We start from the raw sequence: 14431 nt of genomic DNA on the forward strand, positions 1-14431 counted from the left end.
CCCAAGGACAGACACACAGGGTCCTGCATAGCCCACGCAGGGACTAACAGACAGACAGACAGACACACAACACCCCCCCCACGCACACACAAATCAACCCCCCCGACAGCTCCGGCGCCGTTCTCAAGCAAGACTTTATTTAGAAGGAGCAGCACCCGGTGGCGAGCGGGGTCCCAGACACCCTGCACGGCGCGGGGGGGGCTCAGGAGCCCCCCGACCCTCCCCGGCACCCGCTTCCAGCACGGCACAGGACACCCCAAAGGGTCGCGGGGGGCTGCCGAGAGCGAAGGGGTCGAGCTCAGGGAGCGTGGTGGCACCCCCAAATCACCCTGCTGCCTCCCAAGCCAGCCCGGAGTGTGGGGAACGCAAATGTCAGCTCCCCCGGCTGCTTCCTTGGATTGCTGAGGACAAATTCCCCTTCTGGCCTCATCCCAGTCTCCCGGGAGTGGTTTGAGCTGGTCCTGGGTGGGGGGATGACACAGCCCACGGCAGTCCCTGGCAGGGTTTTGGGGTGCGTGACTTAATCCGTGTCTCCCTTTTTGAAATGGGGGGGCGAGCGCCGCAGATTTTAGGAGGGGAGGATCGCGCCGACGGCTCAGCAACGCCGTGAGTCCATCTCCCCCCCCCCCCGAACACCCCAGCGCTTCTCCTTCCAAGCAGCCTGACTTTTTTTGGGTCAGGAAAGAAGTGGATTGGAGGCAGCCCAGCCTCCAAATATCCATAAAGGGATAAGTCAGCTCCCGCAGATGGCAGGGAAGCGGAAAAGCTGCTCACGGAGTCGGGCGAAACCGCGCGAATCTGGGTCTGTCAGGAGCAAACTTCAGCCGGGGCGGATGAGGAGAAAAAGTGAGACTTCCAGTAGTGTGAAACCAAACTGTATGTACAAAACTCCTGCCCAGGGTCACGGCTCTCCGCTCGCTGCCTGGGGGGAGCCGGGCTGACTTATCCCTTTACTGGTGGGGGCTCAACCCCACGGCCGGAGTCAGGATATCTCGTTGCCGAAGACCTCGAGCACCAGCGGCGTGAGCTGCATGCTGTGCTCGGGCTGGAAGGAGAGGCAGCGGTACTGCTTGGAGTGCTCCTCGTTCAGGCTCCGTAGGTCGGCCAGCTTCTGGATCATCTTGGCGTAGAGCAGGCGGCTGCCGGGAGGAGGGTGCCTGCAGCGGATGTAAGCTTGGAGGATCTCCGAGAGGCGATCCTGGAGGGATTCCACCAGCGAGGTGTCCTGCACGCCTGGGCGATCTAGGAAACATCACGGATGCGGGGTGATTCCCTTTTCCCCAGCTGGCCTCCACGGAGAGGCAAGGAGCTGTGACATTTCGGGGGACCCAGCCAAAACCTGGCAGGTTTGTGGCCCCTTCCTACCTGGGGACAGGATGCAGATGGCCATGAGGAGCACGTGCTCTTCTTCGTGAAGGTTCAGCTTCTTCAAGCCAACCTGGAATTTCACGAGTGGCTCGAGCAGGTCCATGCTGTGGCCAGCTGGAAAGAGAAAGGACCTTTAGCAGAGTCTGCTCTGGAAAAAGATCCCCCACGGCTGAGGGACGAGCGTGGGGCTCGGCAGCTCCCACAGCAGAGAGCCGGGACGAGTGGAAGTGGACTTCTGATACAGCTTAAAGCACATTGGTTTTTAATCACACTTTTCTCCTCGGTAGTTTCTCTAAAGCAGGAGATTATGGAGCACATTTTGCTTTTGAAATCCGTAAAGACAATTAACCTACAGATATTTTGCCTCCTTATCACCACTTCCACACCGCACCGTGTCCTGCCCAAGCACCACAAACCCCACCTCGTGTGCCCAGAGCCCTCCCTGCCAGCAGATCACTTTCCTGCCTTCGGTGGGTGCCAGCTGCCCCGCGCCTGGTCCCAACACGCCGCCTGCTCCCCTGGGATCTCACTGGGGGATCTCTGCCCTTGCACGGAGGGGCTCGGCATCCTCAGGTTGCTCTAAGGCTCCTCCAAGGGCAAGGACAAATTTAAGGTCCGTATCTATCATCTGCACACCCTGTTCTCCGTGCTGGTCCCCAAATCCTCAGACGGGGGGAGGTTTAGGGCAGGATTCACCCCCTTTCCTAGCAGAAGGCTTTCCGGCCCTCGCGGCAGCTCGGAGCAACCTGAACTCATCCCCTGTGGCAAGGCAGAGGAGTCGGAGACGGCTCTGAGCTACGACCACGCTCTCTGGCTTTGCTTTTCTTCAGGAGTTAACGGCTCCTTCCAGCCATCTGCTCTGGCTGCAGGGTGGAGGGCTCGGGAGGTGAGAGCGGGGCCGCTGCCGGGGTCTCAGCCCACCGAAGCTGCCGGTGCTGCCCTGCACCGCAGCCGTGCAGCCTGCCGACGCGTCCCTGCTTGCAGCGGGATTTTTGCATCTGAGTTTAAGGCCGGGAGGACATTTCGTAGCCTGCAGCAAGCCGGAGAGTGTCCGGCAGCCTTTACCTTGAGTGACATCACTGATCTTGTACTTGAACTCGTTGCTGCCGCAGGTCCACGTCATGTCCTCGAGGGTGAAGGACTGGTTCGAGCGCAGCATGATCACCTCAATGGCGCTGGATTTCAGCAGCACAATCTGGTCCTCTGCTGACAGGTCCCTGGGCAGGGGGAAGAGGGTGATGAGAGATCTGTCCAGTGAGCAAAGGAACAGAAACCTGCCAGGTTCTCTATCGGTAACCCAGTCCCTTTGCTGGGGGCACCCCAGTTTCTGCCTCACCCCGGGTTTTTATGTGATTAAGCAGCAGGGATTTCTGCAGCTACCTTTATTGAGTGGCACCAGCCAGCATCGCGGGCGCCAGCCCGGAGTTAAACAGGACCCGAGGTCCTTCACAGATCAGGATAGGGACTCACACAGCCTCGAGCATCTTAGGAGCTCAAGCGTTTTGCTGACAGGTGAATCAGGGTAAAGATAGAAGAGGAGTAACCCCAGGAAGGAGGAGAGACAGAAAACGTGAAAGTCAGAACAGACCTGGGAAGGGAACAGAGCCTGAGGGACAGCTGTGAAGATGAAACAGAGAAAAAATGATCCGGCTGTGAAGGGCAGGACGGGATTCCCGAGAGTGGAAAACCGCCATGGACATCAGATCCGGGAGCAAACGTCTCACCTGAATCCTGGGATCATTTTGGCAAAGCCGATCACCTTCTGTATGCTGTAGCTGACCAGGTCGGCCAAGTGCGGGAGCATGGAGAGGTGGGAGAATTCGATGTTCATGGAGGAGGTCTCGTCATTCTCCTCAGAGAGCACCAGGTTCGAAAACATCTGGGGCTCCACAGACTCTGGAGAGAGGGAGATGGTCAGAGGGTGCCTCAGTTGCAGGCAAGACATTAGGGGTGAGGGGAAGGCTGCCTGCCCGCGGCTGAATGGCATCCATCCCACCAGGAGGGCTTTGCACTGCCTGTAGACAGCAGGACGTGAGGAATGGGGCTGGGAGAGCGGTCGTTTGCTGGCTGCCAACAGCATCAAGATTTTTGCACGGGGGGGCGGGCCTTTAACTCCCCTCCTGTGCTGTGATCAAGCCTAACGGCAGCCAGAGCAGCGACGATGCAGCGCACGTTCGCGCTCCCCTCGGCCTTCCTGGAGGGCTCAGACACACAGAGGTCTGCAGGGCCACGATCCAGCCAAGCACTTCATGGTTTTTTGCTCACAAAAAGCCTTTGCAACACCCCCAGAAGGGTCTTACAGTTAGGTAAGCTCCCCAGAAGAGGTGAAACGAGGGTCTGAATGGCCAGATTTAGGTAAAGCTGCTGCACTTCTACCCCTGTCTCCTCTGGCAAGGCAAGCGTGGTACCTGGAAACGTGCTGAAGGCATCGGAGCCGAAGAGGTCGGTGGAGTCCTCCAAAGACAACTCCTGGGTGAGGATGGAGGAAGATTTTGCTGCCCCTCTGTTGCTCGGGTTGCTTCTCACAGGAGGCTGGAATAGAGAGCAGGACATGAGGAACGGGGCTGGGAGAGCAAGTTGGTGGCAGCCCTTTGCCTGCTGCCAACAGCGTCAAGGTTGTTTTTTTTTTTTCACAGGGATTTTTAAGCCCTCCCTAAGGAGAAGTCGTGGGATGAAAAGGGGGTTTGCGGATCTGGGCAGGAACTGCTTGGTCCCGTGTGTGGGAACCGGGGCCGGCGTGCCCCAGACGTACCCGAAACTTGGTGAAGTCGGCGTACGTGGGGTCGTAGGTTTTGCGATGGGCCTCAAGGAGGACATCGATGACTTTCTGCTGCTCCTCTGAGAGTTTGGGCTTCAGGCTCTCCTTGAGCGCTTCCTCCTCCTTGCGCTTCAGTATCATCTCGCGCTTCCGCTGAACCTCCTCGTCCGTCAGAATGACTGCAGGGATGGGGAAAGCGTCAGAAACAGGGACTGAATCAACCCCGGGGCCACTGCAGCCTGCATCCCCCCATCACCTCGTTAATCAGTTGTTAAACCCGCATCAACCCTGTCCTCGACTGGCAGGTCACAGCTTCCCCGCCACGAGACCGGCACAGCTCGTAGCCCACCGGCGTGCTTTTAGGCAAGGACCAGGTGCCATAAGGTCGGCACTACCACACGTCTGCTCCCTGCCGCAACCTTGCTGTTTGCTCTGTGCTCTCGGGCGAAAGAAATCTTGGTCCTGCAAGACTCAGGCCACTGGGCTCGCCTGGCTCCAGCGCCGCCGTCAGCAGCGCCCGACAACAGAGGGAGCCCCGCGCGGCACCGCTCAGCCGCCGCGTCCGGCTCCCACGCTGCAGCAGCGGTAGTTGGAGTATCTGGCAGCGCTTCTGCAGCATCGTGAGTATTTTTAAAGCTAAAGGGACACACAAACATACCCTCGCTCCCAGGGTTGGGTATTTGCGGCTTGTATTAGGGGTGACAGCCTTTGGCAGCGGCCAAGGGCTGGACTCAAAGGCGATACGCAAGGCTTCTCCCATTTATTTAGGGAAGGAGAGCAGCCGCAGGCAATTTGGGCTCAAATCTTACCTTTATAGAAAGAGCTTAAAGACCTGAATAACCTCACAGGGTTGAAAGAGAAGGAAAGCAACAGGATGTCGCAACAATCTCTTGGGGTAGCAACCCCGCGTCCTCGTAACGGAGTCACACATTCACAAAAGTCCTTGTTCATACACATTCACTGGCCGGTCCTAAAACCAGCAAAGCCCATTCCTCAAGATGTTTTTAGCCTTTTAACCAGTCATTAAAGAAAACCCCAAGCACGTTATCTGATGGCGGGGCGGCTTTCTGCCCGCCTTGGGTTGCAGAGAGATTTGATGCTGGGTAATTTGAGGTGGAATTTGGGATGAGAGGTTGGCGAAGGGCAGCGGGAGCCACGGTCGCAGGGCTTGAGGCAAGGAACTGTTTGCAGTCCTCGCTCCCCTCTGCCACCCTTAGCCAACGGCATTTTTCCAATACATTTTCAAACTTGCACAATCTCAGAGTGGACTCGAAGATCGCGGAGGCACGGGAACAACCAGCTCAGGCTGAAAGGTCGCTCCCACGATCGGCGCGTTACAGCCAGCTCTGTGGGGGACAGCACGACTGCTTGGGGAGAAAAATTAGGATTTTGCTGTCTCCCGTCCTAGTTCTTATTACAAAAGCATCAAATCCACCTGGGCGCTGCAGGCAAGAAGGGAAACTGGTCATAGATGAGGCAGCATCTGTGGGGAAAGAGCCACGTGGGGCTGGGAATGAGGATGGGGCAAAGAGCCGAGCGCTCAGACTGTGGCCACGGTGTTTAAAGTCTCTGCCAGCACGGTCTGTCCCGAGCCTTGGGGCTTCGGAAGGGATTATTGCAGGTGTCTGCACCAAGCAGATCTCAGATCCCGCAATAAATCGATCCGAAACGAGGAAGCATCTGCAGAGCAGACTGGAAAGAAAAGGACGTTCCTGGGGCAAGGCTGCAAGGGAAATCAACTTGGGATTTCCCAGCCAGCTTTAGGAAATCCACCCCTCAGCTCTGAAACAGCGAGGCAGCAGCGTTTCTCACTCCGACAGGAGCTGAATAACAAAAGCATTTCCCAAAGCGTCGCTTTGGTGGGGGAACGAAGGCTGGCAAGGTTTGTGATCCGGGGTACGACCCCCTGAGGCAGCCAGGTTTCCCTGTACAGGGTCTGTGCAATGAAACACCCAGTTTCCCTGCACGTCCCAGGGCTGCCGGCCGCAGCGAGGCTCGGCAGAGCACGTGGGCTGGTGTGAGCCCACTGCCCAACTACCGGCGATGTCGGCAGGGACGGGCCCCAGCAGGTTTGGCGTTTGAGGCTCCGAGAGGACTTGCTGGAGAGACTGAAACCCAAAGGAAGCCCCGCAGGGAAATCAAAGGGTGTTGTTAAAAAAAAAAAAAAAATCAGATAAAGAGGAATTGCGATTGCCTTCCGGCTTGTCTGGTGCTGTGAAGGGCAGTGCCATGGCACAGCCCCGCGGCACCGGATTGAGAACTACCCGCGGTGTTTTGGTGAAATCGTTCTTGGTGACGACGGGGAGCAGCAAACCTGAAACACACCTTGCCTGGCCGCGCCAGGGGAACGGCTTTTCGGTAGGACTGGGGGTAACAGGGGCGAGGGACGTCAGTGCAGTGACTTGCCCGCTTTATAAAGTCACGGGGAGAAGGATCGGACCCTTATCTGTACCCGCAGAAGGACGGATGTTGCCCACCACGTCCCTGCATGCCTTGAGGGGGAAGACGGGACCGGGAAGCGGCTTGATGGCTGCACCTTCCCCTTGAGATCCCGACTCACACCCCAGCTCCGATCTCGTCCCAAACGCTGAGCTGGAGACGTCCAGTCACAGACTCCTGGCACAACCGGCGACGTGGCTGAGCATTTGTGGGCTGCCCTGACCCAAAGTCTGTGCGGAGGCTGAGATAACATCTGCCCTTCGCTTCCGGACAGACGCTGGCCCTCTTTGTGAGACACCACAGGGGCAGCAGGGAAAGCCACGGCCGACACTGAGGGTAGCACGTGAGGGTACAGCCGGCTGGGAGAGGATACGATCCTGCAAGCCCAGCCAAAACCAGGGGCTTGGAAACCCTGGAGGATGATATGGAGCAGCACGCTGGCAGACTCGGCCTGTCAGGCGAGGGAAGAGCAGCCAAATATAAAGCAAAATTGAAGTTTAAGAAACCTAAAGCATGAACTGTGTTCACCGGGTGGAGTCTGAGCATTTCATTGCAGCTTGAATGGTGCGTGCTTCTGCCTGTCCCAGCTGGAGCTGGGGACCCCGTTCAGCCCCAGGGGTGCCAAAAGCCCCGGGGTTGTTTCCCCACCCCGGGACAGCCTGCCTGGCACGGCCGTCACGGTGGGGTGGCATCTGGGATGTTGCTGGGACAGCGGTGGCGGTCAGAAGCCGAGCTGGTGTCCCCTGCTTGGCAAGAGGGTTGCAGAAACACCCCTCACAGCAGCAGCTTTGGGGCGATTCACGGCTAGGTGACAGTCAAGCAGCAAAAGCAGCGTAGTACGGTGTAGGGACAGGGACAAGGCACATGCATGGAGGTCAGGAACCATCCCGGGAGCAGCTCGGCGGGGTGCTGCGACCCCAGTTAACTGCTAAGGACGCCCAGGATCGCTCTGCACCAGTAAACACCCCGGAACGCAGCCTTTAAAGCCGGGGAGTGAAGGCTAACTCATCCCCCTGCTGCTTTCCCCAAAACTGCAGCTTTCAGCCCCGCCGCCCTGACCCACACCCCGGCCGTGACAAGGCGACTTGACAAGGTCATCGGCAGAAGGAGCACTTCTAAAGGCAGCCAAATCCCTGCAGGTGTTAACGGGCAGCGCGGCCGGCAGGGACAGGGATGAGACAAGGGGTGGCAGGGAGCGAAACCCCAAATTGCCCCAGAGGAACTCCAACAGTGAGATGGCTGGAGGGCGAGTGAAGGGAGGCGGTGGGCGGGCTGGCTGGCGCGCATCTCCTACAGCACGCGAGTCTGCACGGAAACCAGAGAGGAGGGAAGCTTGCAGCGACAGGCAAGCAGCAGCAATTTCAATCCCAGGTCGTGAACCTGCACCGGAGCAAATCGGAGCAGCGACGGCAGCGGCAGGGCCGCCAGCTCCTGCTCTCCCCCCACCCCGAGGAGGCCGTGTCCCTCGGACGCAGCTGCGACACGATGCTCCCACCGATTTCGGAGAGGGCTTTCCAGATGCTGGGCCCCCCGCCACCTTCCGCGCCTGCTCTAATTACGGAGGGCGCTGGATGTTTATCGCGTGGGCTTTGACCCCGCGGGGAGCAGAGACCCTTCCCAGCCAGCCTGCCGCCGCCAAGTGACGTTTTCCCGGACGGCCACAGCTCTCCCCTCCCTCTCGTGCTCCAGCTTTGCCTCTCGGCCCGGCTCCGGCGTCGCTCCCAGAACCCGGCGTTGCACAACGCCGCCGCGCAGCAGCTCCCGGGCCGGGGAATAACACATTGCACACTGGGGGCTGTGGGGACTTTTTTTTTTTTTTTTTTTTTTTTTCCGCTTTGAGTATCCCCGCCTGTTCGGGGAAGCGGAGGAGAGCTGGAGGAGCCACCTCCCTCCTCTCTCACCCTCATCCCACAGTCCCACCCTAAACAACCGTAACCCTGCCGGCTCCTGCTGCCTGCACCCCTGAGCATCTCTCCTCCTCTCCTGACCGATTCCCCTCTCTCTGTACAATCCCCTTCCAGCTTTTGCTCCTCTCCCTGGCTCTGAGACGATGGTTTGTTTGTCTTTATTTCCCCCCCCCCCCCCCCCCCCCCCCCCCTCCCCCCTTTGGGGATTTTCAGCACTGAGATCATAAATGTAGCCTCGTGGTGAGGATGCTGAGCATCAGCTGCTCATGACTATGACCAGATCCCAGCAAGCCTTTTCCTTGGAAAAGGGGAGAGAAAATCCACGGGGTGCTGACCCCAGGCAAACTATAGACCTTGTTGCAGCACCGGGGAGGAGGATTAACTGCAACCACCTTCCCTACTGTCCGAGGACCCAGCTGCAGAGGGACAAACCGCCCCAGGACATGGCTGGGGACCCTCCCTAGGAGATTCACTGATTCACGGCTGACTGGCACCACAACAACCACAAAAAAATTCCCCAGCAGCGACCGAGGTGGTGGGAAGAGGTTAAATTCAATGCTGTAAGAGTGCTGTGGCCCCGGGGAGCCCGTGGGTCCCTCTAGACGCTCAATTTGGTGAGGCATAATTTGTCGTCCTGCTTTGCAGCAAAACCTTTAGACTGTGCAGGACAGACGAGCTGTCCCCCCGCTGCTGCGTGAATACGCTGAGGACACTGGAGAGCCGTTAAAGGTCAGGGGAGAAGGGGCAGAGACACTAAGAGAGGTGAATCACCCGAAGGTTACGGGTGGCTGAGGAGCCCGGGTCCATCTAACGCCCCGTGCTTTGGCCAACACAGCCCTGAGGGACAGACATCGCTTCCTGAGCTCCAGACAGTGGCAAAATGTAATTTTGCAGGGCAGAAGGGGCAACTTCAGCATTTTCTGGCCACCCAACCCAGTGCCAAAGCAGGCAGGGCAGTCCAGCAACAGGCTCTTTGCCCTACTTTAAAGTACGTTGGTGCTAAGCCTCGTCCTAGGAGAAACCAGCAGCAAGGGGCCGGGGCAGCTGGAGGCACCCCTGGGCTGGAGACCTGCCCTCCTCGGAGGCATCCGAAGGGAAACCGCCCCCGAGGGCGGCAAAAGGAGCGTTCCCAAACGCCCCGGCTCGGGCTGCGAGGTGGATTTCTCCTCCGCCGCTCGCCCGTGCCCCCCCCCCCCCCCCCCAGCTTGCCCTGCGCTTTACCCCGCGCAGATAAGACGAGCAGAAACCCACAAATATTTGCTAACGCTGGCTGCGGACAGCTCGGGGTGAACCCAGGCGTTGCGGCGGAGCTATAAATCCCGCTGCAGCCTTATGGCCGTAACCTCGATGCCTTCCAGCTTCCACCTCCTCCCTCCCCTGGTCCCTCCTTGGGGGACAGCGGCCGCCCCGACGCTGTCCCCGGCTCCCCGGGGAGCGCCGGTGGCTCGGGGTTTTTGCTCCATACGAGTTTGAACACACGCAAGCCCTTCCTTGCTGTGCCTCCCCTGACAAGCCCTGGCTCCTCCAAGCCCCTCACTGCAGCGCCTGGCCCACAGGTTTGGCTACACCCGAACCCGGGCCGTGCACCGGGGAAGGGAACCCTCGGCGCGGCCACGCTGCCACAGGTCTCAGCCCTGCGTGGTTTGGGCTGGAGGGGGTGGCTAAAATCATCCAGGCCATCAACCGCCCCACGCTCGGGGATGGAGAAGGGTCTGCGTGCACCAACCTCCACATTAACACAGGCCCAAGGCCAGCCTCTTCCTCCTCCTCTTTACCCCCTGCTCATGCTCTCATTTACTGCTTCGGACTCAGATCCCACCAGCAGCGGGGTCAAACTGGCCCAGCTTTGTCTGTGACAATCCTCACCGCCTTCAGGAACAGCCCGAGGAAGACACAAACTCTCCTCAAGAGCTTCAAGCTCCCTGATTCGACCTAAAAATAACAGCAGCACACCTCGTCCCCCTTCATTTAACCAGCAGCAAAGTCCACAGGAAGGCTATTTTTAGCCTCCTTAGGTTAGGTTTCCTTAATCCAGTAAGTTTGCTAACGAGGTCGCTTACAAGTTAACTCCTGCAGAGAGCATGCACATCCCTGGGACCTGGCCCTGGCTGGGGTGGAAGTACTCCGTGCATCGCTGCCGCTGAATTTTCCGGCCTTTCCTGGGTAATTAACCAGGGCAAGTCAACACATTTCCCTCGGTAACAACGGCTACGCCAAATAGACCGCACCGACCGGCTACCACGGGCTCACACGTCCTCATACTCACACAAAACATGGGTATTACATGGTCTTTTTCTCCCTCTTTATGGGACATGGATGATCGTTTAAAAAAAAAAAAAAAAAATAAGATCCAGGGATCTCTTCATCAGGGATCTGCCTGATCTTTGGGACAATTGGAAATTTAGGCATTTTTTTCCTGCAAACACCTACAAGTTCGGATTTTTCCGGAGGACCCAGGTGTTTTGGTTGCATCCTGTGACATCAGATGCTGTTTGCTCTCTGCTCGCCACGTAAGGAAACGAGCACCGCTTCCATTTTCCAAATTTTCAGGTCATCAATCATTTGAGGTGACATCCTGTTTGCAGTGTCTCCTAGCAGAAGGCTGTTATTTTGGTTTGAACACCACGCGAACACCAGCCTTCTCCTGAAGACTTAGGACGTGGAAAGCAAGTGTACGTAGGAGGAAGTGTGTCAAACACATTTTATTTTTAAAAGCTGCTTATCTATAAATATAGTTGAAGAAAATAAATATTTGGACAACATGAGTGTGTTTGGATTGGGTTAAAAACTACTTTACTTCCCCCCTCTTATTTGCTTAAGCCTCTGCTGTGCACGTGGCTGGATGGACGGGCCCATATTGCAAGAAAAAAGGCCCTCCCCCCCCCAAAAAAAAAGCCCAATAAGTATGGTGGAGCAAAACACAAGCCAGTTCCACGCTAGTGGAAATTACTGTTGCTGCAGGGAAGCTCATGCAGCTCTCCCTGTTTGGATGCAGCGAGGAGCGTGCAAAAACACGCTGGGGAGGACGATGACTTTGCACAGGCGGGATGGGAATAAGTTCAGAAGTTCAGTCAGCGTAACCCGGAGTTAATCAGAAACAGCCCTGGATGCTCCCGCTAAACGGATGCCCCCCCCCCAAAGAGCCAGCAAAGGCGCCTTGGCTCTGCTAAAAACAACTCTCCAGATCGCTAACCACCACAGGAACAGCCTCAATCATTAAACGAGCAGCTCTCAATCATTACCCACCACGTCCCCTGCCCTTCGCCTCCTCCTCGAATCCTTGTGGGGCCCGCAGGTTCCACCCTCGCACGCCCGCCTGAGAAGGAAATCATTGAGAAGGAAAGAGACATCCCAGCACGACGCCAGGCCGGCCGCTCCCCCCGGGGATCGGGCTGCGTGCCCGCACACTCACACTCTTTCATCATGCCGATGTCCACGCAGCGCTTCAGGCGGCACGCCTGGCAGTGCCGCCGGTTGTCCTTGGTGATTTTGCAGTCGCCGTTGAACGGGCAGGTGAACATGGCCTTCCTCTTCATGCTTCTCCTGGAGAGGAACGAAAGAAAACAAAGCAGAATAAACAAAACCCCGTCTTGGGTCAAGTCGACATCGTTTTGACCGCGCAAGAGGCTGCTCCAAACATTGGGAGCAGATGCAAGCAGGAACCCGGCTCTCTGGACAGCAAACTGCTGGAGAGAGGTTGCTAAGAGGACGCTGGAAGCATCTCTGACCTGACTCTCTTCAGCTCAGCTGGTCCCTCGAGAAGACTAAACCGGGGAGGCTGTACCCGGTTGGGTGCATCTACAGGTTTGATCTTCGAGGTCCAGGCGTTGCTGGACAGCAGGGAAAAGGACAGCTTCTTACAAGGACACGGCTGAGGGGTTCAACCACGGGTTAAGCAGCTTTCTGGTTTTGAACAGGTGTTCTGAAGGCCGTAAGAAAGGTGGAAGGATTGTAGAGAAACCCCCACCAGCGGCAAAAGAAACCAGAGTGGAGGCCGGCATGTACCAAAGCAGCCCGTGTCATTAAACATTTACCAACCTTTAAAGCCCGGCTTTGCTAGAATAACTGGCTGGAGTGCATGTTTGCGTGTGCAGGAGAAAGAAATCTCACTGGCAGGGTACAACAGAAACAACACTGAACATAAACGACCCTCTCTTCCACCAAAACCACACCGTGCCACGTTAATCCGCTGCTGCAGTCGGGACTGTAAACCTCCCAAATACAAAGGGCCAGAGCCAGAGCTCCCAGCGAAAACTCAGACTCGCCTTTCCGTGGGGCCATCCTGCGCGATATCCGCTAGTGACACGCTGCAGGCAGAGCTGAGCTGGCCCACTCAGGGTGGTTTCCTCCTCTGCGTTCAGAGGTGCCGCATCTTTGCTTTAGAGAAAGTCACTCGGCGAGCCGGATTTGAATCTCTGGATTTGAAAGTATTTCTAAAGGTGGCCGCTCGCTTTAAATAAAGAGGTGATTTTGAACGGAGGTAAACCAAGCCCGAGGTGGCTCCGGGCTGGAAAGTCGAAGTGAAGATGCTCAGAGGGGTGAACACAGCAGAGAAGCAGAGCTGAGAAATCTGCCACCAAGTTAACGGCGCATTTCAGCACCGGGGTGAAAAGGCTCCTGCTAGAAAGAGTCGCTCTTCTAGCAATGAACCCCCTCCGCAAGGCTGAGCCGGCGGTGCAGAACCTCTGTGCTCCACAGGCAAACGGTGTGGACGCACCAAACGGGCGACTGGGGGCTGAGGGGGGAGACAGCAGAGGGGCCCCTCCAGCCCAGGAACGGCGCCAAGCCTGTGCTTATAGGGTATAAATATAAAATATGTTCTCGGGCTGCAGACCCGAGCGGCACGTAGCATGCAATTAGAGGCTATTTTAGAAAGGGAGATGTAAACAAAGAGGCTTTACTCTCCCTTCACCTAACATGAATAAATGCATTTAGGAAAATTAATACAGGAGAAGCGGATGGCAGAGTGCTCCATAACCTGCCTCACACTAAGAAATTCCTCTTTGACCCAGCAGCTGGCTCTCAGTTTATTGCTTTTCTCTGGGTTTTCCCCTTCCACCAAGACCAGCAGGACCTTTGCTCTCCCAGGAATGGGGACAAACGTTGCTCAGCTCAGGGGCAAATCAGCATTTGGAACTCAACACCCCAAAAGCTCCCAGTTTCAGTGAGCAACTCTGTTTTTGAGCATCTGGGGCAGGCAGGCGGCTCGTCTTTTCACCTGCAGCCAAGAGCAGGGCTGGAGAATGCACAAACAAGCCGGAGAAACACGAGGCCCTCGGGCAGGGAAAGATGTCCCGTGCGCAAGGGCAAGCCAACATTATGGGTTTGGTATGAAAATTGCAGTTTATTCGAATACAGGGTGGCTGGGCACAACAGCCACTTCGCTGCCCCAAGGGTCCACGGCTCTCGGCTACCAGGGGCCCCGAGTTACACCAGCGGCGCAGAGGAGCGGCCGTCGGACCCACAGCCCGACCTCACGCCGTCTGGCCCCGCTGTATTTTTATAAAGCTCCAGAACCAGCCATTTCAAGGCTCATTTAAGGTCCGCGTCCCAGGCAGGCTGCCGAATGTTAAAAATAACGAGATCCTTCCCCGCGCAAAGCCAGCCCGCGGGTGAGGGTAAACGCCGCCGCAGGCAGCAGCAAGGGAAGCCGGGGTTTGCCGAGCGGGGTGCGATGTGTTCCGAGGTCGGGGGTGTCTGTAACCTGGTGGTGGTGGTGGAGGGGGGAAAAACCGGGACAGCGTTCCCATACGTGCTCCCCAAGATAAGAGTTTGCTGCCTGCAAAGCCAGCACTGCAGAGCCCGGGCTGCTGCGTGTGGAGGGGGGGCCATCCACGGCTCGCCGGGTGCCCGTCGGGTTTTATCTTGCCCAAGAGACCCAGAGAGCACTCCAGCCACAGCGAGGACTGCGATTTGCCTAAATCCTGCTCCACAAGCCACGAAACCTCATCATTAACCC

General features: G+C 57.3%; 1 protein-coding gene across 3 annotated transcripts in view; it reads right to left on the reverse strand.

Moving 5' to 3' along the window:
* Nucleotides 1-116: 116 nt before the first annotated feature.
* VDR (vitamin D receptor) overlaps nt 117-14431 on the reverse strand; it is a 39254-nt gene continuing 24939 nt past the window's right edge. For all 3 annotated transcript variants that reach the window (XM_042796473.1, XM_042796474.1, XM_032984410.2), the window contains 7 exons: nt 11885-12015; nt 4121-4305; nt 3777-3900; nt 3093-3264; nt 2434-2585; nt 1366-1482; nt 117-1242 (listed from right to left, as the gene is read on the reverse strand). In XM_042796473.1, the coding sequence (XP_042652407.1) occupies nt 983-1242; nt 1366-1482; nt 2434-2585; nt 3093-3264; nt 3777-3900; nt 4121-4305; nt 11885-12015 (1141 nt within the window). In that variant the 3' untranslated portion in view covers nt 117-982. The remainder of the gene's footprint in view (nt 1243-1365; nt 1483-2433; nt 2586-3092; nt 3265-3776; nt 3901-4120; nt 4306-11884; nt 12016-14431) is intronic.

This window comes from Tyto alba, unplaced genomic scaffold (assembly GCF_018691265.1).
Source record: "Tyto alba isolate M040663 unplaced genomic scaffold, T.alba_DEE_v4.0 Super-Scaffold_23, whole genome shotgun sequence".
NCBI lineage: Eukaryota > Metazoa > Chordata > Aves > Strigiformes > Tytonidae > Tyto > Tyto alba.